Source organism: Dysidea avara, chromosome 8 (assembly GCF_963678975.1).
Source record: "Dysidea avara chromosome 8, odDysAvar1.4, whole genome shotgun sequence".
In the NCBI taxonomy this organism is placed as follows: Eukaryota; Metazoa; Porifera; class Demospongiae; order Dictyoceratida; family Dysideidae; genus Dysidea; species Dysidea avara.
The window spans coordinates 4235073-4260737 of record NC_089279.1 but is presented as its reverse complement, the minus strand read 5'-3'; the positions used below and the strand labels follow the sequence as shown (position 1 = coordinate 4260737).

At 39.2% G+C, this 25665-nt stretch overlaps 1 protein-coding gene across 2 annotated transcripts in view; it reads left to right on the top strand.

Moving 5' to 3' along the window:
• Positions 1–25665, top strand: part of LOC136265225 (uncharacterized) — a 73743-nt gene that overhangs the window by 40099 nt on the left and 7979 nt on the right. For both annotated transcript variants that reach the window (XM_066060080.1, XM_066060081.1), the window contains 4 exons: positions 2809–2859; positions 2909–2962; positions 4127–4175; positions 14834–16529. In XM_066060080.1, the coding sequence (XP_065916152.1) occupies positions 2809–2859; positions 2909–2962; positions 4127–4175; positions 14834–16529 (1850 nt within the window). The remainder of the gene's footprint in view (positions 1–2808; positions 2860–2908; positions 2963–4126; positions 4176–14833; positions 16530–25665) is intronic.

The window sequence follows — 25665 nt, the reverse complement described above, 5'->3', positions numbered from 1 at the left end:
GCTCAACCTTATGTCTTAGGGGAATTGGCATCTGGTAGGGTGAGAACAGTACATATGGCTTATCATCTTGTTTGATGTTTATTTCATACAAGTACACAAAAGTTTTTGGAATTTTTAACTAGAGTAGGGACCATAGAACATCAACAAAAAGTACTGAAACTACTGCACAATATTAAATCACACAGTAAAACAATAAGAAGTGTTATATCCCCATTGTGCTACCATAATGGAAATGCACAGTAGGGATATAACACTTATTGTTTTACTGTGATTTAATATCATGCACTACTCTAGCTTGTTTCAGTACTATTTAGCAATGTGCTTGGTTCCTATTCTAGTTGAAAATTCCAAATTTTTTGTGTACTTATCTGTTACCTTTTTTTGTGTACTTATCTGTTACCTTTTTTTGTAAAATAAAATTACTGGTGAACCCACACATACTGCATCAAAAAAACATGGTGCCGCGCTCCCCAGCTATCAATTATCTGAAAAGTAAGATATCCATTACGGTTCGTTGTCAGCTATGTATGTTCAACCCGTTAGACAGCATCACAAATCAAGAACTATTTGAAAAGCACTTCTGCAATCAAAGTAGCCACTATGAGAAATACAGACAATTTCTGTTATGAAGGAAGCCATCACATGCTACCACCAAATCAATACTGTTCGCTGTCAGCAAAGATGAATGGGACACAAAGGAGGACACTGGTAAGTCCATGAAGAATGTATTGTATGTACTCCAGTATGCCAAAAGACACATTTCCGGCCGAAGCAATGTTGAACAGTGAAAAAATCAAGTACATGACCTTATCAAGTTACGCTTGTCTGAAGGCAGTAGAAAATTCCGTTTAATATTTTTTTTAAATAAAAAATCCATAGCGACTTGATGAAAGTGTTTTGGGTTGATCTTAAGGCTTGTTTGGGCTTATTTTTACCTAACCAATATTGCTTCTTCATTATCGTCACGGCAAGGTGAGGCTAGTTTTTGGTGATGCTTTTTCATGGGCCATGCCCACACCTTTGTGGTCCCTACTATACAGTACTATTGTACTGTATGATTCAGCTTTTATTGTTCCTGGCCCTTGAAATAGTTTTGGGAACTGAAGGAATACTACTGGTAGTGTCACCAACAGCATCGACCTTTGTAAGTAGTAATATGCTTATATAACAATATAGCAAAGGTTTTGCTGTATCGCGAGGGTTTTTACAAAAGAATAGTGTTAAAGGTAGGTTTTTAGTGTGCATTCTATTGGAGTTAGTCATTCGTGTAAATAACTCATGGTAGTCGCACGCCCTACTTTCCTTGGCCGTGTGACTCACTATCGTGGGTCTTGATTATCAGGAGGTGCTGGATGCTGTCCAGTTCAAACAGATCTGCTCTCCCAAGGCTGTTGTGCGAGTGGCAAAACGATCAGTGGCTCTTGGGGAGGGATGTATTTCTTCTGATAGTGAGGACAATTCTTCATAAGTAAGTAATCCCTGTTGTATTTTAGTAACACTGCATGGAATTTTGCTGAAAACGTTGTATTCTTCTTCTCCTTCGCATACTTGTTAGCACGAGCCACCCATTTTTTGACTCTTATATCTTAGACTGTGATAGTTCCACAGCCTTGGATTGGCTGCCTGCGAGAAATGCCGGTTTTAAGTATTTATTGTGTTGTAGCTCGCCAATGGTTGAAGCTATGTGTACCAAATTTTCACATGTTTTACATCAATTCCTTACCTTCCAGAGCATCCACTGTGCAAGTAGCCAACAACTAAGTTTCCCTCCATTTTAGATAGTTTTTAAACCGAGGTTGACTGTATCAGGCGAGCTGCAAATTGGGTGGGAGGCAAGATGGTGTTCAAAAATTGAAAAGGAAGGCCAAGGGATGAATTAGGCTAAGTTTTGGGCCATTGAGGTCTCAAAACTGGCTAAAATGAAAGGAAATTCACAGCAGAGGTACTTATTCAACACCACAGAGCTGTACAGCCACATACAGTCATCCCCAGGCTGACCAGAGCTCCATTAAGGCCCCACACCACACGTACGGATCGCCACTGGGCTTGGGAAAAGCAGCCAGCAAAACCAGACCAACCACTCAAGTCTAGCTGATTTTGATTGTGGAATTAGATAGTTTATTCATGTAGCTTTGTGTCCTGGGTGAAAAATTGAATCTGTTGACATGGGCGATAAGACCGGTTTTCTCAGACTGGGTCACATATATGCAATGAGACCTCTGAAGCGTTTCCTAGATATTGTATATATGGACTGAACTAGTTGACTCACACAACACTAGTAGTTGTATCTAATTGAAATTGTACACATGTAATTGCACATCAGCATTATACCCCTGGAGGGTCCTGCTGATTAACAATAAATAATAATAAATATCATGCTGACACATTCTGCATCTATGCTTTGCCCAAATAATTGTTGTGCTGATCATTCGTCATTTAGTAACTGCCAACTTAGCAACTACACTGAGCCTAGCCTAACCTGTAAACCCAAACCCATAATTAAATGCTCCATCTCACTCAATATAATGAGTCAAAGCATCTCGTATCTTTGATGGTTGGGCATCAAAGCCATGAGCAAACCACGTTCCCATGATATTGGGCAATATGTGAGTTAAACCCAAAATGGTGCCTTTGAACGCCCATGCACGCTAAAGTGGTATATTTCATGTTAACATTCCAGGAACAGTGCAATTTGTGATATGTACACTGGCTTTTCCTTTTGATTTGTGGTATGAAAGTGATACATACTGAGTTGTAGAAATAATTGAGCAGGACTGATAATAATATTGTGATATCTTGCTTTCATAGACCAGAACAGGAGTAATACAGTATTTTAAAAAACTGCGAGAAGAATCAAAGGTATGAATAAATACATAATTCATTTATATTTATTTATTCATTAAAATAGGCAAAAAAATTGGAAAAAGAAGCTTTTAAACAAAAACACAAAGAAGAATTACAGGTATGAATAAATACAAGTTATTAGCATGTAATCATTTCTTTACTAAAATTAGAAATCTGGAAGCTATGTGTGAAATATGTGACTGAATTTTGGAAAATCATCCTTATGGGCACGCACATTTGGCACATTAAATATTTAGTTCTGAAACACAGCATTATAAGTTAAATTCATAAACATTTAAGGATACAATAAACCATTGATACCTTGAAAATTTTTAGAAATATTTGAAAAGTGTTTTCTGATGCTAATTTAAAAAAAAATCTAATTGTTTCAGGCATGACCATAAGGGTGATTTTCCAAAATTTGGTCACATATTTGATATTAAAGGTGGTGGCTACATGCACAGAAAAGGTTGTAAAGGAGAGTTACAAATTTAGTAACACTATATCAGCCAATTGCTTTTTTCACATTAGAAAGGCTACATGTGCATTTTCTTCTCAGGTCAACTGTTACATGTGTTGGCACTGTTAGCAGTCTGCAAGATTTCATGCAATCTAGTATGCATATTAACTACTACATTCCTTTGACCTTACACTGAATAGTCTACTTAATTGTTAGCATTATTTGTTCATATTCATTGATTTTAAGATGATTGTATGTATGTCATTCAAATTTAGGTCCAGTGCTTAAAAATGCATCCTCAAGAACCTGCAAAGCCCTTAAACATAAACACAAGCAAAAATGCTTCAATAAACCAAATGCTTTAATTACAAATGAAGTGCTTGATTTAATTACTTGAAATTAGGTAACAATTTACATCACCATATTTGTGAACCTAGTGTCTTATGTATTAATTGTCATGTAAGTATTCATTCCTTTAATTTGCCTTCAGTACAACTGAAAAATTTCTTGTTAAATGCCCACTTGTATACATGCAAATGCAAAAAGCCATAGCATCAAAATGCTTTGTCTGATAGCACATTTAATTTTGGCTGTTAAATGTTTAAAACTTTTTTTGAGAGCTGGTAGCCTTGTTCTTTGAAGGCATTTTCATAATATTTAAGAGCTGGCAGCCTTTGTTCTTTGAAACTATTTCCATAAAGTACTTTATTACCAGCACAGACACAATGCTGCACAATAACAAATACTTGTAAGCACTTTAAAACACCTCAAAATAAGTGCTTATAAGCTCAAGTGCTTGACTCATGACTGATTTCATTACAGGAGAACCAGAAAAAGGAAGAAGAACACAGAGAACACCAGAGATTACTCAGTATGTTTAACAAGTTAATTAATCATAGGGTATAGCTGTATGCTATAGCAAAACAACTAAAACTAGTATATATATATATATATGTATATATTAAAATGAAGTAGGAATCTAAGCAATAAAAAGTATTGAAACAAGAGATGAATGATGGTATATACATGTACTACAGCATAGCTTGGCCTACTTTGGCATTGAACAAAATATTGTTACCAATGTAGGGATTTTCTCACAGAGCTATTCTGTAATACCATCATTCATTTCTTGTTTCACTACTTTTTATAGCTTGGATCCCTACTTAATTTTGAAATTAACAAGTATAAGGAAAATTAGGAATTTTAAGTTTGATTGGGGATCATACAAAAAGTAGGGAAACAAGGGAGGTCACCTACACCTGCAGATATACTAGTGAAATTTCATCCCTAATTCAATCATGTGCTTATACTTACAGTATTTGTGTACTTTTTGTAACATTATTATGACTGGTGAATCCACACATACCGCATCAAAAGAAAGGATGGCGCCAGAGATAAAACGTTTGCGTGGACGTGCACACCAACCATCAATTACTGACTCACAAGTGAAGTGGTCATTACGCTTTGCTTTCACCTATTTTCAGCCTGTTACACAGTGTTGCAAATAAAGAACATTTTAGAAATGCCTCTGCAATCAATCCAGTCACCATGGAAAATATGGACAATTCCCATAGGGAACCATGCGTCGTGCTACGTGAATTGACATTTTAAGCTGTCATCAAAAAGAAATAATCCGTGATGTGTGAATTGTACATACTGCGGTATACCAAAAGACACATCTTGGGACAAGGCAACATCGAACAGTGAAAATATCAAGCCCGTAGCCATAGTCGTTATCAAGTCATGCTTACCTGAAGGCATCAAGCAGGCCGGCAGGCAGTGCAAGCAGACAAGGCAGGCAGGCAGGCAGGCAGGCAGGCAGGCAGGCAGGCAGGCAGGCAGGCAGGCAGGCAGGCAGGCAGGCAGGCAGTTAGTCAGTAGAAAATTCCATTTTTAAAAATATTGTAACAATCTATTAAAAGCATATAAGGTCGTACCAAGAGCTCTCTATTATTAACTCTTGATAATAGAGAGGCACTTTTGGGCTTGGTTGTACCTAACCAATACTGCCAAGGTACCAGGATGGTATCTGGTTTTGGGTGATATTTTTGACCAGATAAACATTATATGAAGTTTCCAATTATTCTTTAAACTTGTGTGTCAATAGTTTTTTTGTAATACAGTAGGATCTTGATTATCTGAATCTCGATTATCCAAACCCTTGATTATCTGAACAGTATATGTGAACTGCCCTCTACTTTCTATTAGACTAAGTGCATGTTCTATTAGTGTAGTTGAACAGAACTCTGTGTGTAAATGAATGGGCTTCATTTATCTAACAAATTCAGTTATCTGAATGCATTTACGATTGAACTGGCACACAGGTGTTTGGATAATGGAGGTCCTACTGTAAAATAATTCATTACTGATGAACCATCGCATATCGCATCAAAGGAAAGAATTGCACCAGATACATTATAAACTTTAATTATGTGACTCAGCTATGCAGTAGTAGCTCAAGATAGGGGGCGTGGTACAAAGCCTAGTTTTCTACAGAGCTATAGATCATTGAGGGTGTGATTTCATCATATATGATATTCTTGTATTGACGGAGTGTGTAGGTATAGTAGCACGAGCTAGAAGCTTAACTCTTGGACAAGTAATTGCTTGAATAATGAATATCTTACAGTAGAACTGACTTAATAATACAACATGGGTACAACATTTTATTCAGGTAGATCACATGAGTAATACATTTAGGCAATATAATTACATTGTACATTACATCATTCAATATATCATATTTCTATGATGGCTTTTAGACACAGCATTTATAGCACAATGCCTGTCACTTTTAGGGAGGAACCCTATTAAACCATACAGTAAGTACTGCACTGTTTGATAGTATGTTCATAATTTAACCATCCAGTATCTAAACACTAGTATTAACTAAAGCATCAAATTCATATTATACCTGGATCTGCAAAAACAGACATAATAGCATATTTTCGAATTCTTTAATATAAATTCCTTATCTACATGCCAAACTGGTCAGTGAAGTTTCAACTTCATAAGCTGAGAACTTGGTACTACAAAGTAGTAAGAACAGAAGAACCATTGGGAAAGTACAGTGAATTACAGACGTTTATTAAAACAGATGTAATGTATACGTATATGAATGCAATGATAGCTATACAGATTTAAAAATTACTTGCACTGTTAATTGAATTTGCCATATATCCATTACTTGGTAAGTTTATCCCTGTATTCTGTTTTCACCACAGACAATATCAAAATCGATGAACAGATATTGACAGTAGAGCTGGGCGATATCACGGTATTTATTGATATCGGCGATATTCACATTAAACGATATTTATTAAATCATGGACGATATTATCGCGTGCATGAAAATAATAGAATCAATTATAATTGAGCTGGGGTAAATGGCGGAACTCGAAGAAGGTGATGATGAGAGTGACGAAAACACTACCAAAAATTCGTCGAGTGATTTTGAGTTAGTCTCAAAAAAGAACACAAAGGCACTAGTATGGAAGTACTTTGGATTTGAGGTGGACGCAAATGGTCAGCCTCTCTCAATGGAAGCACCAAAATGTCGATTATGCTACAATAATGTAGCGGTGAAAGATTCTAATGCCACTAATTTACACAGCCACCTGAAGCATAAACACCCGGAGGAATATTCTTTAGTGCAGCGTGCCAGTGAAAAGGGGCGGAAGAAAGAGAAAGCACCGGATCCGAACCAACCATCGCTCACGGCTACATGGGATAAACAAAAGCTATTATTGATGTCGTCTAGGGAGCACAAGCAGTTGACAAAGTCAGTGGCTAACTGCTTAGCCAAAGATATGCTACCTTTGTCCACAGTAGATAAACCTGGTTTTCGGGCAAAGTTGTACAAGTTCAATCCAAGGTTCCAGCTACCTACTCGGAAGCATTTCACAAAAGTAGCAATACCATCGTTAGTGTCACAGGTTTGAGATAAAATTGAAGGGCTAATTGCTGGCAGAGAGTTGGAATACTTCTCAACTACAACTGACCTCTGGACATCAGTTTCAGGAGACCCATACATTACTTTATCTTGTCACTTCATTGATAGCAACTGGGTGATCAAGACCTATTGTTTACAAACACACTACTTACCTGAAGACCACACTGCCATTAATATTTCAGAAGTACTTGCTGAAACCTTACAACATTGAAAACTAGAAGAGAGCAGGTTGGTTGGGATTACTACAGACAGTGGCTCAAATGTTAAGGCAGCCTGCGAGATCCTTGGGTGGCTACGACTAAGTTTTTTTGGACACAACTTGAATTTGGCAGTTAATAAAGGCCTAAATGATTCCCGTGTCCAACGAGCATTGAGAGCGTACAGAAGTATGGTTGCAGCCTTCTCTCATAGCTGGAAAAAGAAACGAGACTTGGTAATTGCACAAGGGCAGAAGAACCTTCCAATTCACCAACTCAAACTAGACGTTGTAACACGCTGGGGGTCTGCGTACGATATGGTGGAGAGAGTGCTTGAACAGATTGAAGCCATTAGGATTGTTCTTGGTGCTGACAGGAGCTCATCACATTTGATTCCTACTTGGCAGGACTGTGATGTTCTACAGGCTGTTGCTACAGCACTTAAACCTCTGAAGGAGATGACTGATGCCCTGTCAGCAGAGAAGTGTCCTACCATATCAGCTGTAAAGCCACTGTTAAATCATCTCTCCACAGAAGTATTGGTTGATAAGGAAGATGATGTTGAGTTAGCAAAAGAAATAAAAGAAAGGATTAGAGTGGATATGGAGATGCGATATGTTGAGCCTGTACTGGATGCAGGTGTGGACCACCTCTTACAGCTTTCTTGTTTTTTGGATCCGAGATTTAAATTGGCATATGTTAAAGATAGAGTAAAAGTTTTGGAAGATGTGGAAAAACAAATGCTTGAGTGCTTTTCTAGTGAACGAATCACCACCGAGTCAACTGATGAGGATACTACTACTGATCAGCCTCCAGCCAAGAAAGCCAAAGGCTTGAGCAAGATACTTGGTCGGTGCCTTGGTCATAGTTCAGCTGCCCCTTCAACACCTCAAGAGAAAGTGAAGCAACAACTTGATCAGTATTTGTCACATCCTCACCTTGATGTTGAAGAGTGTCCACTTGAGTGGTGGAGAAATGAATCAAGTTGATACCCTCTGGTTGCTCAACTAGCAAGAAGGTATCTGAGTGTGTGTGCTACAAGTGTTCCAGCTGAACGGGTTTTTAGCTGTGGAGGGAACATCGTATCTGACAAAAGATCATGCCTTAAACCAGACAAAGTGGACAGTTTAGTGTTTCTAGCACTAAATATGAAAGACTAACATTACTTGAGTAACATGACATACATTACAGACTACAGTACAATAGTTTGATTTTGTACACTTGTAGTAGCCACTATAGCTGTGGACTCTGTGTAGTACATATCAGTAGTAGTCTTGAGTACCTACATAAAAAATAACAGATTTATTTGAAATAATACAATATCGTGATATTTAGTAATATCGTTGCTCATAATTGGTGATATATCGTTGGTGTAAAATTCTTGATATCGCCCAGCTCTAATTGACAGGATACAATCGTTCCACTGTGCCATCAAAAATGCTCTTTTTTCAGTGTACTACAATAAAATTGTCGAGGGCATTGATTAACTCTTAGTTATAGTAAGTCCATCGAGGTTTTTATTGCATCATTCTAACACCTCCTCCTCAGACATTTATACTTTGAAGATGCTACTTGGAGTGTCTTACTGTTTTAGAAAATGGTCTGCCAGCAGTGAAAAAGACATTGTAGCTATGCGTCATGCCATTGCTAGTGATGGTGCCATGCACAAGGCTGCATGGGAAAGCTATATGATAGCTTACTTTCCTCTCAAGGCTTAGTCACTGAAACGGCACTTTTATTAGTGATACACACTGCTATCGACAAGAATTGGTTTATGTAAGAGAAAACTGTGAAAAATTAGCGACAATAGCTACTGTAAGGTTGTACCAGATGGTTGACTAGACACCGGAGTATATCCTTGCAACTATTCAAGGAAAGTCTATACCACGAAGGAGAATTAACGGATTGGCATCACCGTGCCTCATGTAAACGAAGTGAAAGCAGAGAAAGACAGCTATCAAAATTACTGTGACTGTATAATGGTGCTGGCTTGTCAAGTCGCACGGCAACACAGCCCATTTTCTAGGAAATTAAGACACCAATACCTGCCTTAGCACTCCAGTTAACTCTCTGGTATCGGAATAGGGTGGTGAAGAACATGTCGGTTTGGTTGTGCTATTGCTTTGTTGACAATATTTCAGCGGTTAACAATAGTTCTTGGTGTGGATGACTAATTAGCTAACGTGGTTAGTCGCGAGTTCTCTTATTAATTGTGGTGGAGTCTCTTTGGGAATAAAAAACTTCTATTTTAATCAAACTTCAAAGCATTGCTAACATACCATTTTCTAATGTAGTAGTTTTTAGGACTGATGTAATGTTTATGCTTAGAAGTATCACATTGTCTGTGTAACTATTTTAGGTAATGTATTAATGAAAATGTAAATGGCGTGTGCATGTTAGTGTGCTGGCTAGACCAGTGTTAATTGAGGTGATAATAGCAGAAGATAGGTGCAGCTTTCTGTATAATATCTGAGAATCAATCATTGTTACTATGCAGCTAATTTTCTTCCTACGTACATTGCTGGTGCTGTAACCAGGTTGCCTTACAGACATCCATTTTCTAACCCATAACTCAGATGTCATGGTACTGTAGTGTTGATAAAAGGTACCTCGTAAAACAAGCAGACGATTCTAGTGGATCGTTGTAAAACTGAAGAATATTATGCTGTAGTGATAGAAAAAATTGCCTTTTCCTGTGATTTTATAAGTCGCAACTGCCCCCACTATTTAATCCAGCAGCAGTGCATCCGCCTACCTCTACAGAAAGTGCAACAGTTCCAGTAGTATCCCAGTCACACGTCAGTACAACAGAAACCCCAAATACTTGTCCAGATGTTCAACACACAGATCAGCCATGACCTCATGTGGATCATGAGGTGAGTGTACGCACCAGCGTTGAAACCGGGTCGGGTCATCCGGGTCAACCAGGTCACATTTCCTCCAGGTCATCCAGGTCCGACCCGGTTTACTAATTATCCGGGTCTGACCCGGATTGGATCACGTGAGAAACGAAATTGTTCCATTTGACGACGTGAAAACTTATAAATGCTATTGAGTAGCTCTTTCGTGAGCCACACCCACTTATTGCGTTACCAACATATGCTCAGCTACGCCCATTTATTAGTAAGTGCAGCATGTAGCATGAAACTTAGGGTATCTATGGCTATTGTCAGTAGGTGATGACCTTTTTTTTTTTTCTTTTTTTTTTTTTGGTCTTCAACCTACAGCTAGGCTTAACTTGCAATATTTACTCAACACAAATCGAACGTTCAAAACGTAGTCTCGCTCGTTCACTCGAGACTAGCCGAAACATAGCTCTTATCGCACGTCTCGGCTTTAATTAATCTGGGTCACATCCGGGTCAAATCCGGGTCAGTGGGTCATCCGGGTCAGCAGTAGTGACCCGGTTTCAATGTTGGTACGCACAGATCACCCTAGTACAAACACTGGACATTGTGTTAGCCAACTTCCTACACTCATATTTTTCAGAAGACCCATTAACTTGGCAAAACTTTTGGGACTCATTCAAACCTGCTGTAAACTTTAATGCTAGTTTACCAGGGTCCAGAAATTCAATTATCTTAGGGCACAACTGTAGGGTAATACAACATGATTAGTGGCAGAATTTCCTCTCACGGGTTATAATTGTACTCACTCAGTTACATTGCTGAAACAAAGGTATCGGCAGCCATACAAGCTAATTAATGTCCACATGCAGGTTTTTTAAAAACTTCGTACCCCTGTGAACACACTCTCTGGTCTGCAAACATTTTACGACTCAATAAAAGTCACACACATAGCTTGACAAAGTCCCCAGAGTCATACACTGCACTGCTTATCACAATTATGCTTGGAAAACTACCCAGTGATATTAGAAGGAATCTTGTCAGAGGTCGTAGCAATATAGGGTGGACCCTTAGAAGTAGCATACTAAAATAAATTCATATTTAGACAAGAATCTACTGAAGTAAATCTAATCACACAGACACAACTTCAATTACAATGGTTTCACTTCACTGGCTTCTGGCATCACTTATCTCACACAGCAGATACATAGAAGCCCATGAGTTATGTTTACTATAAAAGACAATGCTTTCTCAGTATGGTTATAAACCCACAAGAGCATACTGCAATTGTTAAATGAGACAAGCTCTGCTACAATTGCTTAGGCTACCACAAGGTTGTCATTTGCAACTCTAAGTTTAAATGTAGAACTTGTGAATATAAACACCACACTAGCTTGTGTACCAATTCAGGTCCACCGAGTGACGCTAAAAATAATCCAGAAGATTCAACACAAACAACAGAGTTATTCACCCCAACAGATTCAGAGTCAGACCCTCCTCACAAACTAGCTTTTGTCTTTGAAGACAGCTGTAGCTATGGTCAGCTCTCCAAATGTTACAACAGAAGGGACATCATCTTTGATGAGGGTGCACAAAGATTATTTGTTATGCAAGAATTAGCTACAAAACTGAACTTTCAACCTTATGGCAGAGATAATATATGCCTGGCTTCATTTATGTAGTTCCAAATTGTCTGCACACAGAGGTCTATATAATTATATGAAATGCACACACTAATCTCTGTGCTAGTTGTACCCAGAATTGCTCCACCTATACAGAATTTATTGCATACAAACCTCAAACACCTTTCCCACGTAACGGAAATTGGACTGGTTCATCCAGTTACAGATGACAAGAATTGTGAACTGTCTATCCTAATAGGTGCAGACTATTTAGACATTTGTAGAAGACCATGTTATTAGGGGAAGGGGCCAACTGCTGTAGCATCCAAGTTAGGATGCTTGTTGTCTAGACCACTGCCTGGGATGCACTCTCAGACTTTTTTTTCCATGTATCTGTACAATTGCCAGCAGAAATACCTAACACTGAACTGTTCTGGAACATCGAGTCTGCTGGAACACAACCAACAGTGGAAGACCCTAATAACTTTCTTGAGTCATATATGAACACCAAAATCACTTGTCAACAAGATGGCTCATACAACTTGAAATTTCCTTGTAAGGAAAACCACCCTCCACTACCCACGTACTATAATGTCCGCAACAGAAGAACATGATCATTGGCAAGAAGACTTGCACAAACTCCAGTAACTCTCAAGATTTATGGTGATACAATATCTAATCCAAAACAGCAAAACTGTAAAATAAGGGTACAACCCCCAAAAATCCATGGTGAAAAGAGATGTGAAATCCAAGTTGGTGGCCAAGGAATGACTGTGATGGTAGGTAAATGACAAAAATTTTAACAACGACAATTCAGGTGAATTTGTTTCTGAGCCCTATAGTGAAACTTGGAGGAGGCGGTACAAATTCACCTTAATTGTTGTTATGAAATTTTTGCCATTTATTTATCATCACAGCTATTTCTTGACTGCCAATTTGGATTTCACATCTTTTTTTACCATGGCTTTTTGGGGGCCGCACCCTTTTTTTACATTTTGGTTGTTTTGGATTAGATATCACTTCTTTTTGTATTTGTATTCTCCAAAGCAGGCCATAGGCCAGCTTTGGGGTTTCCTTTTACCTGTCTTTTCTTTACTACAGGAAGGAGAAACAAGATGCAAAGGATTAATTTTAAACATGCCTTTTTATAATTGTACAAATTTTAGATAAATGAACTTTTCTCAACAGCGGCCAACAGGATGTAACTATCCAACTTGTTACAATTTTGGACAGTTAATTAATCCTTGTTACAAATTGCTATGTAACTAGTTATATATTATTATAATTACTTTAATCTACTACATAACTTAGTTACAAAGTAGCTGAACCCTCTGAAGGGTGACTTGTTTGTAGCTGAACTCTCTACTGGGTGACCTGCTTGTAGCTGAACTCTCTACTGGGTGACTTGTTCATAGCTGAACTATCTACAGGTGACTTATTTGTAACTGAATTATCTACCAGATGGCTGAATTCTTTACTAGATGACTTGTTTGTAGCTGAACTCTTTACTGGTGCCTTTTTGTAGCTGAACTCTCTACCGAATGAATTGTTTGTAGCTGAACTCTCTAGTCTACAGGTAACCTGTTTGTACTGAACTCTCCAGAAGGGGGTTTGTTTGTAACTAAACCCCCTACAGAGTAACTAATTTGTAGCTGAACTCTTTACAGCGTGAATTTTTGTAGCTGAACTCTCTACTGTATGACTTTTTGTAGCTGAACCCTCTACAGGTAACTTGTTTGTAGTTGAATTCTGACTTGCTTGTAGCTGAACTCTAAAGGATGGCCTATTTGCAGCTGAACTTGTAATTTGTTTGTAGCTAAATTCTCTACAGGTAACTTCTTTGTAACTGAATTCTTTACTGGGTGACTTGCTTGTAGCTGAACTCTGTACAAGCTTGTTTTGCAGCTGAACTCTCCACAGGGTGATTTGTTTTTAGCTGAGCTCTCCTACAGTGTGACTTGTTTGTAGCTGAACTCTCCACTGGGAGATCTGTTTGTAGCTGAACTCTCTAAAGGTGACTTGTTTCTTCCGGTGGCTTTTTGTATCTGAGGTCTCCACAGGGTGATTTGCTTGTAGCTGATCTCTCTACAGGGTGGCTTTTGTAGCTGAATACTCCACAGATGATTTGTTTGTAGCTGATCTCTCTACAGGGTGGCTTTTTGGAGCTGAATATTTCACTGGGTGATTTGCTTGTTGCTGAGCTCTCTACAGGCTGAACTCTCTACTGGGTACTTGTTTTAGCTGAACTCTCTACTGGGTGACTTGTTACATAGCTAAATGCTCTAATAGTGTAACTTACTAACGATGCTGTATATGCTCTAATAGGGTGACTGTACTATTGGAGTATCAACTTCTAACAAGTATCAACTTGTTTCTTGGATAAATACCCATTTTGAAGGAATTGAGTGTTGCATGGGCGATATAGAGACAAAGGTCACGTGTAGAATGAGCTGTACAGGGCACCAAAGGTCAATCTGCAATGAGTCCACCTCTTACAATTTCATGTTATTAGGTGTACCAATTATGTGGAAAGTTTCTGTAATCATGCTTTTATCACAAAGTGCATAATTTTTCTGCTATGCTACTCTACTAGTTATTTGTAACAAAGTTATATACTGTAAACTTAGGCTTGCACTAATTATGTCCAGTTTTTACAGATATGTCACATTTCATATAAGTAAAATCCTTCACATTGTGAACCTGAAAGCATTTCATTGGGATTCGAATTTAAATGAAATGCATACAATAAAGATAGTTTTCAAATGATACAGCTGCATCATTTGCCCCTGCATCATTTGCCTATATTCTGGAAATTTGCAGATGTGTATATATATAATTTTACATTCTTTTTGTATCAGCACGCACATGTATCTACATGCATACATGTACATAATGTGTTACTTCCTATTTAGGGCTTGAAAAAATGGCATATGCTCTTGCTCTAAAGAAGGGAAAAGCTAAGGCTTTGGGAATCAGACTTCTACTGTTTGGTCCAGAATTTGTTGGAAAAACGTGCTTGGCTGCAACACTTGTCGGCAAACCTTTCCAAGAGGAGAGAGCAACAGAAGGAGCAGACCTACACATTTGCAATGCAATCAGCTGGAAAGAAATTTCAGACCAGGAAATGTCACAATGTCTCCAACATAAATATTTAAGTGACTTGAAATCATCAGCCACTTGTAAAGAAATAGTGAAACATGTCGAAATATCTCTTCCTTCTCCTGTTGCCAAGCCCATATCAATGCCTATGTTTGTGAAGAAAGTTTTCAAATTGGCTACACCTACCAAAGATAGTGGAACAAGTAACATTCCTACTCAGAGTCAAGCAAGTAGTGCTGCTCTAATTGATGATTCTGAAATAACCAAAGCTAAACATACACCAACTTTTGATGGTAATGAAGGAATAATAGTAACCCTCCTCGACTTTGCTGGCCAAGTGATTTATCACAGTACCCACTCTGTGTTTATCAGAAAGGAGAATGTAATCATGGTAGTGTTCAATGCTTCACGACAGCTGTCAACCAATGTGAAGGTTCGATCCAGCACACTTCGAAACAATCCAATGACCAACTCTGAGAGTGTCCATTTTTGGATGAAAACAATCCACTCCATCTGTCATGAACCAGGTGATGAAAATGATATGGCCACATTGCTTCCAGCTATTTTGCTTGTTGCCACACATATTGATCTGCTTGGAGATTTGGCAGAAGTAGTAAAAGAGCAAATAATTCAGCAGCTTTTTGAGGAACTGAAAGGCAAACCATATGCAGAACACCTTGCAGGTCATCATAATGGTCTCTTGAATGCTCTACGAAAATACTGCATCTTCATCAGCAACAAAAAGAGAGAGAAAAGCACAATCAGTCAATTACAGTGTGCTGTGGTCAATTTGGCAACCCCAATCCTATCAAAGGAGCATCCTGTGGTTTTTCTAAAAATTGAAAGAAGGCTGTTGTCTGTTGACAAAGGAATAATTACCACTGATGAGTTTCATGCAATCAGTAAGGAGTGTGGCTTTCCTGCAGAAATTGAAAGTGAAGAATTTCTTGGAATACTGGAAAGTTTCCATAATCGTGGAATCATTTTGCATTTTTCCACTATTAAAAGTTTGAAGAGGCTTATTGTTATCTCACCACATTGGCTTACAAAACTTTTTTCTTACTTGCTGTTTGCTCATCCTTATCAGGTCAAAGGTGGAAAGCGTGACAAGGATTTTGAGTTGTTAACCAAAAAAGGCATTCTGCTTGGAAGCTTTTTGTCTTACATGCTGGATCTCTTTAACAAATCTGAAAAGGAAGTTGATTTCAGCATTGCTCAGGTGGAGGCTGTGGACCTGATGAAAAAGTTTGGCTTTGCAGCTCAAATCAGTAAACGTACCTATTTCCTTGAAGAAAAGTATGATTTTACTCGGGAAGATGAACTGTATATAGTTCCATCAATGTTACTGGAGGATGACAGTACCGACAAGCTGATACCAACTGAAGAAGATTTAAATGCCCGGATAGTTTATTTCTACTTCCCTGATGAGTTTGTTGCACCAGTAATCTACAACCATATGGTGTCCATGTGCATTAACAGAAATGAAGACAAGAAGGAAGATTTGATGTGGTAAGGTTTTAGTTTGTTATTAATCTATCACCATATATGTTGTTTATTGCCATATACAGTGTTAAAAAATTTGAGGAACAAATTTTTGAACTTTTGCAGCATGCTATATTTGCTAACTCCATCATGTACATATATTATACAATTTTGTTAAAATTTTGACATGCGTTTAGCCTTTGAAATTTTGTTCCACAAATTATCTAGTTATATACACAGTATGGTCACTTTTAGCATAGCGTATTGTGTGTTATACAATATGAAATACATTTTTCTTAAGCGATCAAGCATCATAAGTCACATTTCATTGAAATCCTTGAGAGAATTTTGTACTGCTTGTCTCACTGACATACAGACTGATACATTAATGGCTAATGGTATGGGCTTGATATCTTCACTAGCTGTTTAGTGTCATTTTAGGACCAAAATGTGCCTTTTTTCCAGCTGCAGCAATTACAATGCATGAATCATGGACTTACCTTTATCCTCATTTGTGTACCATTTCTTTGTTTACTAGAGCATGTAGGTGTTGATTCATGGGTAATGCATCAATTGGCTTTTATTGCTGAAATATTGACCATAATTTTTTGTACGATGCTTCCTACATTCAAAGTGTGCACATTGATTACATAGCTTGTTCTTTTGCTGTTGTTTGTGAGCAACACTGTGCAATAGCTTAAAACAAAGAGCATAGCCATAAAAATTTAGAAACAAGGGAGGTCACCTACACCTGTAGATGTACCATATGCTAGACTAGTGGACATTTAATCACTAATTCAGTCTTGGGTATAGACTGAATTAGGGTTTAAATGTCTACTAGTACATCTGCAGGTGTAGGTGACCTCACTATTTTTTATGGCTATGTTTCCTAATTAGATGGAAAATCCTGATTATTGCTATACTTATTTGTTTACACTTTTAATAACACAGTTATGACTAGTGGGTCCACGCATACAGCATCAAAAGGAAGAATGATGCCAGACATGCCATTAATTAATTTTTCATCTGAACATGCGTCCAATTATTACTGAACAGTGATATGCCACTATGCTTTGTTTTAAGCTATGTTTAGCCTGTTACACAGCATTACTAATGAGGAACATTTCATGAAGGAACTCTGCAATCAATTTAGTCACAACAAAAAACTCAGACAATTCCTGCTACATAGGGAAACCATCATACTGTGCTATCGCAAATCATACACTATGATAATAATGTATAGTAGGGACCACAAAGGAGTAGGCATGGCCCATGAAATAAAATCACTGAGAAAGTAGCCTCAATTTTCTCTGACAATGATGAGGCAGTATTGGTTAGGTAAAACTAAGCCCAAACAAGCTCTCAGATCTACCTGAAATGCTTTCAACAAGTTGCTACAGAATTAAAAAAAAATTATTTAATGTAATTTTCGGCTAAGGCTACAGGCTTGATTATTTTATCGTTTCAGCTTGAGAGGTGCCTTTTGGCATACCACAGTACATACAGTGCGTTCTTCATGGACTTACCAGTGTCCTACTTTGTGTCCCATTCATCTTTGCTGACAGCGAAAAGTATCGATTTGTCGGTAGCACGTGATGGCTTCCCTTCATAACAGATATTGTCCATATTTTTCATAGTGGCTATTTTGATTGCAGAGGTGCTTTTCAAGCAGTTCTTGATTTGTACTGCTGTGTAACGGGTTGAACATAGCCGAAAACAAAGCGTAATAGATACTTTACTTTTCAGATGATAATTGGTAAAACTGGGGCGTGCGGCACCATTTCTTCTTTCAGTATGCATGGATTGCAGAGGCGCTTTTCAAACAGTTCTTGATCCAAAATGCTGTGTAACGGGTTTAAAGGCATGTCCACACAACAAAAATAATGCGAATTGAATGCGCATTGATTCAGATTATTCGCGTCCACACAGAATGCGCATTAGGGTGATTCGAATTGAAAGTGGATTACACGAATCCACCTCCACAGGTGGTTTGAATACGAATTGGCTGCAAATTGGGATTTGCTACATCATAATAATGCAGCACATGAGGGCTTGACACGTTTGTGCGTGACCTTTGTAAACAACACAGGATAGAAATACAGAAGCACTCGGTGTGATAAAAGCGCAGAGACGTATCAAAGCAGTGTTTCATCATCGTATCTAGCCCTTAAAGTTTGAAAAAACAACGGTCCAATACCCATCACGCACCATCAGCAGATTTTCGTACTCTATCCGTAGAAATCCTTCTGGTACATTATAAGTGCTACTACGAGCTATTTCTTTCAGTCTATTATTAAACTCACTGTTCTCTTGGTTGGCGCAAATGAGTGTTTTCTCAACTGTTTAATTATCCGTTTATCACACTAGTAAATTCAATAATGTGCATTACACGATAATGCGTGTGGACACCAGACATGGGGCCAAGTACATTTGAAAGTACTTAAGTAAAGTACAGGTACTTTTGAATTTTCCAAGTATAAGTACAAGTACTCTGGCGACAATCAAGAGAGTACTTAAGTAAAGTACAAGTACATGCTGGAAGTACTCAAGTAAAGTACAAGTACATTTTATTGTAGCAAAATATATACTGTATTCAGTGTATTGTAGTATGTAAGTGTACCTAGTGGGGTTGGTACTTTCAGGTTTTTGTCAACTATTCACTCTCTTAAACATTTAAAATGCACTAACTTAAGCAGCAGCATTGTTTTTATTTGCCAGAATTCTATTACATCATTAATCGTGGCTACATGATACATAGTAAGGTTAGGGAAGGCACTAGAAGAATTGTACAATGCACCTTCATGCAATTTTGTTAAGTACCCACTGTGTACAAACTATGTACAATGTTTGCAGTACTTACAAGTACTTAAGTACTCAAGTACATACAAGTACTTAGCAAAGTACTTAAGTACTCAAGTACATACAAGTACTTAGCAAAGTACTTGAGTATAAGTACAAGTACACCGGGAAATTAAGGAAGTATTTGAGTAAAGTACAAGTACTTTCAAATCTGTACTTAAGTGTACTTAAGTATAAGTACTCATGTACTTGGCCCCATGTCTGGTAGACACATTCAATTTGGATTCAATACGCATTGCCTGAATTTGTTTTGCATCCGGTTCCTAATTCGAATTCGTGTGGACATGCCTTAATCTAGCTGACAACGAAGTGTAATGGATACTTCACTTTTCAGATGATAATATATATAGCTGGGGCGCGCGGCATCATTTTAAACGTGGTATGCATGGATTCACCAGTCATTGTAATTATTTACAAAAAAAGTTAACAAACAAGTACAAGTCCAGTCCGCGAAATGCATTAGGCCAATCAAACCTATATAGCTTTAGCCATTATTAAGTTATGCTGATCAGTCAGTCAGCAGAAATTTACACTGAATAAATTTTCTATTCAAAGCATTTCAATCACACTGAAAGCATTTTGGCTTGGTTATACCAAGTATTCTACTCCCATGTACCCCTGTAGAAGGGCGTATCGTGAAGTTATGACGTAGCACTTCTGAGTTCACTCATTTTTGCTTTGTATAATTAATGATGTCATTAGCTGAACATGATATCAATTGAACGTGTGCCTAACAACGTTGCTAGTAACCAAATCAATTCCAGCTCTAAGCATTTCTCACCAAACTGCAATCATTCCTTCATGGGCTAAGACCGCTTTGTAGGCATTTCTTGCTAGGCCTTTTGCGAATATGGCATTACTGAGCATCACGAGTGTGAAATGGTGTTAACGATTCTTGTACTTTTATGGCTGCCCGTACGTCACAAACCTCAATTTCTTGTTGTTACATCATAACTTTATGACATGTCCTTCTACAGGGATATATGAGAGTAGAATACTCAGTATATATGTATATTATATTATGAACTCTTGGTTATACCTAACCAATATTGCCAAGGCACTGTGAGGCCTCAATTTCTTTGTGAGAAAATGCAAACTCCATGTCCCTAATGTGCAATACCATCACACTGTATGACTGGCTGTACTGTAAATACAGAATAGCAACCAACACAGTATACAAAAGCAAGTTGCGGGAAATTTCAGAATAAAATAAAGTTGTATGTTTGCAGTATAGTACAAAGTTGATTGTGCATTATATAGGTATTGCAAATTGGCATGTACTGTATACAATATGTGACCAGATTTCACATAACCCGGCTTCCAAACACACAAAATCAAACTTACGTTTTTACCAGAAATTGATTGCTGGTTTAATACACTATCATATTCCACTGTGTATTCCCTTCAGGACTGGCAGGTCTGGTTTCTGCAGCAGCTTTCTTCCGACCCTGTCAAAGCCATGAGTGGAAGATTGGCACCATTAAATGGCCATGGCTTTGTTGTAATGGTGTATAGTGAGCTGGGACTTCACAGAGAGCTCGCCAATAGTGTTCTCAATCAATTTGGAGTGATTTGAGGGCCATGTAGGTGCCCAAACTTGGCCTCTGGATTCCATTCGTCTTCTTGCTCTGTTTTATACTCCTATATTAAGCCCACCCACCACCCCCCACTCCTAACAAAGCTTTGTGCATCGAAGCCGAGTTTTGTTAAATTCAGTCACATATGTTCTAGTAGAGTAGTCAAACTTTAAATGATAAACACTATACATTTTGATTTCATTAGGCACACTAAAGATTTAGATAGGTTAATTATGGGGTGTAGCTATGTGATGCTGCAGGATTGTACATCATTCTGTGCACATGGTCAAATACATTACAAATTTCAATAAAGTTTGTAGATTCCCTAATAATAAATAGTGTGAGTTTAGCCACCATTCATATATGGGTGGGTAGTATTGATCAACCCCGGTATTTTAATTATCAAGACACACGGTAGTGTCGTGCGGCCCAAGAAGCTGATGCACCACACCATAAGTATATTAACAGGAAGAAAGTATGTCGGGCACCACGCTACTGCAAACCTTATACAGAGTCTCAATTGGATACACGAGAATCCACTCTAGTAATGAACCTTTACACAGCAAAATTACAACAATAGTGAGCCTACGTAGTGTACTAATAATGTCCTTGTTCACACTTCAACGCGATGGCGTGGTCCCTCTCAGGCTCACGTGCGTCTCCCCTCACATGTGCTCTTTTGACTTGGCCTTACAACCTCCCCCTCCTTAGCATGGCGCGCCCCAGGGCTGTCAGTATTCTTAAAACGTAGCGGCATTCTGACTACTGTTCCACTACGAGTTTTTGTTATAGTCTAGGGGATCTGTTGTTTCTCACTACTTGCTGCTGATTGGCTCCTCTTAGCAGGTTGATCGTTGTTACTGCCTTTACCCTTATTGATGTATTTCAGTACTCTGCAACATCTCAGCCACTTAGAATGGCCTACCCAGGGTTGTTGTACACTCTCCATACCAGGGTGGCACTTAGATAACCTCTGTCTTGACACATTCCATGGTTCAGCATTCTTATCGTTTACCAGCTTAATGACAGCATTTGTTGATGATAGTGATTGCACCTCAAATGTTCCTCTGTAAGGTCAATCCAACTTGAAACGTGGCTGTACCTTCAGCATAACTAAGTCTCCTTCCTGTAAATCACGTTTTCTCACACCTTTATCATATTGTGTCTTCTGCCCAATCTGAACTTTCCTAATACTTTTGCCTGCCAACTCTCTGGTAGCCTTCAGATCCTTACACAACTCCTTGGCATATTCTGTAGCAACAGTAGGGTAATGCACTGTAGGAGCACTAAAGTCCAATGAAGTTGGCATACGTGCATCTCTACCATACATCAATACAAAAGGTGACTCACCAGTTGATGAGTGTGGGGTGGTACGATAAGCAAACAGTACCAGTCCTAGCAACTTATCCCAGTCTCTCCCTCCTTTACTCACTAACTTAGCTAACACTTGTTTCAGGGTTCTGTTGAAACGTTCAACAAGACCATCGGTCTGGGGATAACCTCTAGAAGTAGGTAACTGTTCCAATCCCATCAGTTTAGCAGTCTCTCGTATTACATCTGATAAAAATTCTGCTGTGCGATCATGAATTGTTCGTGTTGGCACACCATGTCACCACATTAAGTCTAGTAAACATCTAGCTACAGTCTCTGCTGTACAGTCCTTCACAGGGTAGACTTCTGGCCACTTGCTCAGATAATCTTGAAACACTAGTGCATATTTACTTCCTCTCTTACTAGTGTCCATCTCGAGGAAATCCATTCCTATGCACTCAAATGGACTCAAATGGACCACCCACCTCAATACTCTTCAGGGGGGTCTTCCAGGGTTACCTTGGCCCTGCACTGAAGCACATTCAACACAGGATGAACATTTCCTAAGTACATTTCCTATGTACATCTGCCCTCATTCCTGCCCAGTAGTAATACTGGTTCAGTCTCTTGTTCATTCTCTTTGCAGCAAAGTGACCTGCATAAGGTGCATCGTGATGTTCCTCCAGTATTTGCTCCCGGAGGTGCTTAGGTACTATGAGCCTCCTACAGTCTGGCATATCTGCTCCATCAAAATACAACACTCCTTCTACCATATAGTACCCCTTTTTGGCCTGAGATAACACTACCTTAGCCTCTATAGGATCACTAGGTAACTCCTTGGTTTCTAGGAACCTGACTAACTTCACCAACTCACTATCCTCTTTCTGCTGCTCTTGCACTAACTGTAAATTGTTGGGCCTGTCCACTGATGAACCCTCTAAAACTACAAGGACTGCATTACTGTCCCTGACAGCATCTGCTGATGCCCTCGATAAAGCATCTGTGACCACGTTTGCAGAGCCTGGTTTGTGCTCTAGCTTGAGTGTTGGCAAGAATCTTGCTATCTGCAAGTACCAGTGAGCCAGTATTCCTTTGCTTTAGCTCTTCAGGTAAGATAGATAGGACTGCACCAGTGCCTTGTGGTCCGTGTACACTGTCACTTGGTTACCTAACAGATATACTTCAAAATGTTCCAGAGCATACACTAATGCAGCCACTTCAAGGTCTGTCACACCGTACTTCTGCTCTGCTGCAGTTGTTGCACGGCTGGCATAGGCGATTGGTGCTCGCTCTCCATCCTGTGTACCTTGTTCCAGAACTGCTCCAAACCCACTAAGCTTGCATCTGTCCACATGAAAAACTCCTCCCAATCTGGAGGGTGTAGCACAGGTGCAGAGATAAGGCATTTCTTCACTTCTTCAAAAGCCCTTTGGCAACCTTCCATCCACACAAATGGTACAGGCTTTCCAGTAGACTTCTCATATCTTGTATGATCTGTTAAGGGCCGTGAGATGGCTGCCACATTTGGAATATGACAACAATAAAAATTTGTCAACCCAACAAAACTTTGTACCTCCTTAGTAGATTTTGGTTCTGGGAACTCTGTAATGGCCTGAACATTCTTTCCATTAAGCTTCACACCCTCTGGTGTCAAAGTGTGGCCCAGGTACTCAATTTCTTTGGTAGCAAACATACATTTTGAAGGCTGCAGACAAAGGCCAGACTCCTGTAGTTGCTGGAACACCTTCTGGAGATGATCCAAATGCTCCTCAACTGTCTGTGAAGCAATGAGTGTTTCATCGAGATACGCAAATACAAAATCCCATTTCCTTCCACTAAATAGCTTACCCATCAGCCTTTGGAAAGTTGCTGGCACATTGGTTAAGCCAAAAGGTATACGCCTGTATTGGTAGAGACCCAGATGACAGATAAAAGCAGTTTTGGGTTTTAAGCTATCTTCCATTTTCACCTGATGGTAGCCCTTCATCAAGTCCAGTGATGAAAACACCTTTGCATGTCGTCTTCCTACAATGTTCATCAGTTCGTCAATACGAAGTAGAGGGTAACGGTCAGGTACAGTGTCCCTATTCAGAGCCCGATAATCAACACAGGCTCTCAGTTCTCCACTTTTCTTCCGGACTAACACTAAGGGGGATGAATGAGGGCTGGTACTGGGTTCAATACAGCCTGACTGTAACAAATTATCCATCTCTTCCTGTAGCTCCCTACGTAATGCATAAGGCAGCCTTCGAGCCGTTGACTTCACTGGTGGTGCAGTGCCAGTATCAATGGAATGAGCTACAACACTTGTCTCACCTAACTCATCATCAGTTAGTGCAAACACATCATTATACTTACGGACTATCAGTCTAAGGTCATCCTTGCCTTTGGAAGTGCAGGTGTTACCAAACTGTAGTTCGCTGCATAACTTCTTATCTCTGCCTTCCCCTGCAGATTCACTCTGACACACTCTCACTATCTCATCCGTCTGATCATCTACTCATACTGGGTCATCCCTTTTCACAACAGCAACCTCTTCCATGTTGCCAATAACAGTCCTCTTCTTCACTACTATGGGTTAACTTCCCCAGTAATGCAATGGTCTTATCATAGTGTTGACATCCTCCAGTAAAGCTCTGTCATATCACACTGTTCCTTAGCCAACTGCTCCTAGTTAGGTGATATCAACCAGGTTCCTGCAAATTCTCCTTGAGCATCAACTACTGCTTTAGTCCACTTCATCTGACTGGGTTTGATGTGTACTGTCTCACCTAAGGTTACCTGTAACACATTAACCACATTAGCACTTGACCTTTCAGATCCATCCCTTGAGGTAGGTTCAATAGTGGTGCCATCTGAGTAACTCACGTGAAACCACGTTCTACAAGAGCATTCGTCCCAAACAGTACTCCACAGTCCTTAAGCTCTCCTTTCCATAGTGGTTGACTGGAGTCAAGTACAAAACATGGGATAGGGCAGGTCTTGCCAGTGGTTTCCACCTGCACATTCAACACTACCACACCCAGTGCTCCTAGTCGTTGCCCAATTGCACCCACTGGGTGAGTTCTCAGAGGCATATTCTTGGCTACACAAGTTGCAGTAGACCAATTATTCAACTCTTGGATTCTTGGTAGAATTTGTTGGCGCACTATGCTGACCTGGGAGCCATGGTCTAACAAGGCTCTAGTCTTGTAACCCTTGACAGTAACATTGACTTTGTAAGTAGATCCAACCATTGGTGGGCACTCAGGGGAGTTTCCTTGGTCACTGATTCTGTCAGCTGATACAACTTGGGACCACAATTCCTTGTAGTTAGCCTGTTCATCCTCACACTCTCTGGTGTCCTTTTCGTCAATACTCTCTTCTGTAGTTAAACGTCGAGATCCCTTAGGAGTCTCAGTGTTTGGACACATCTT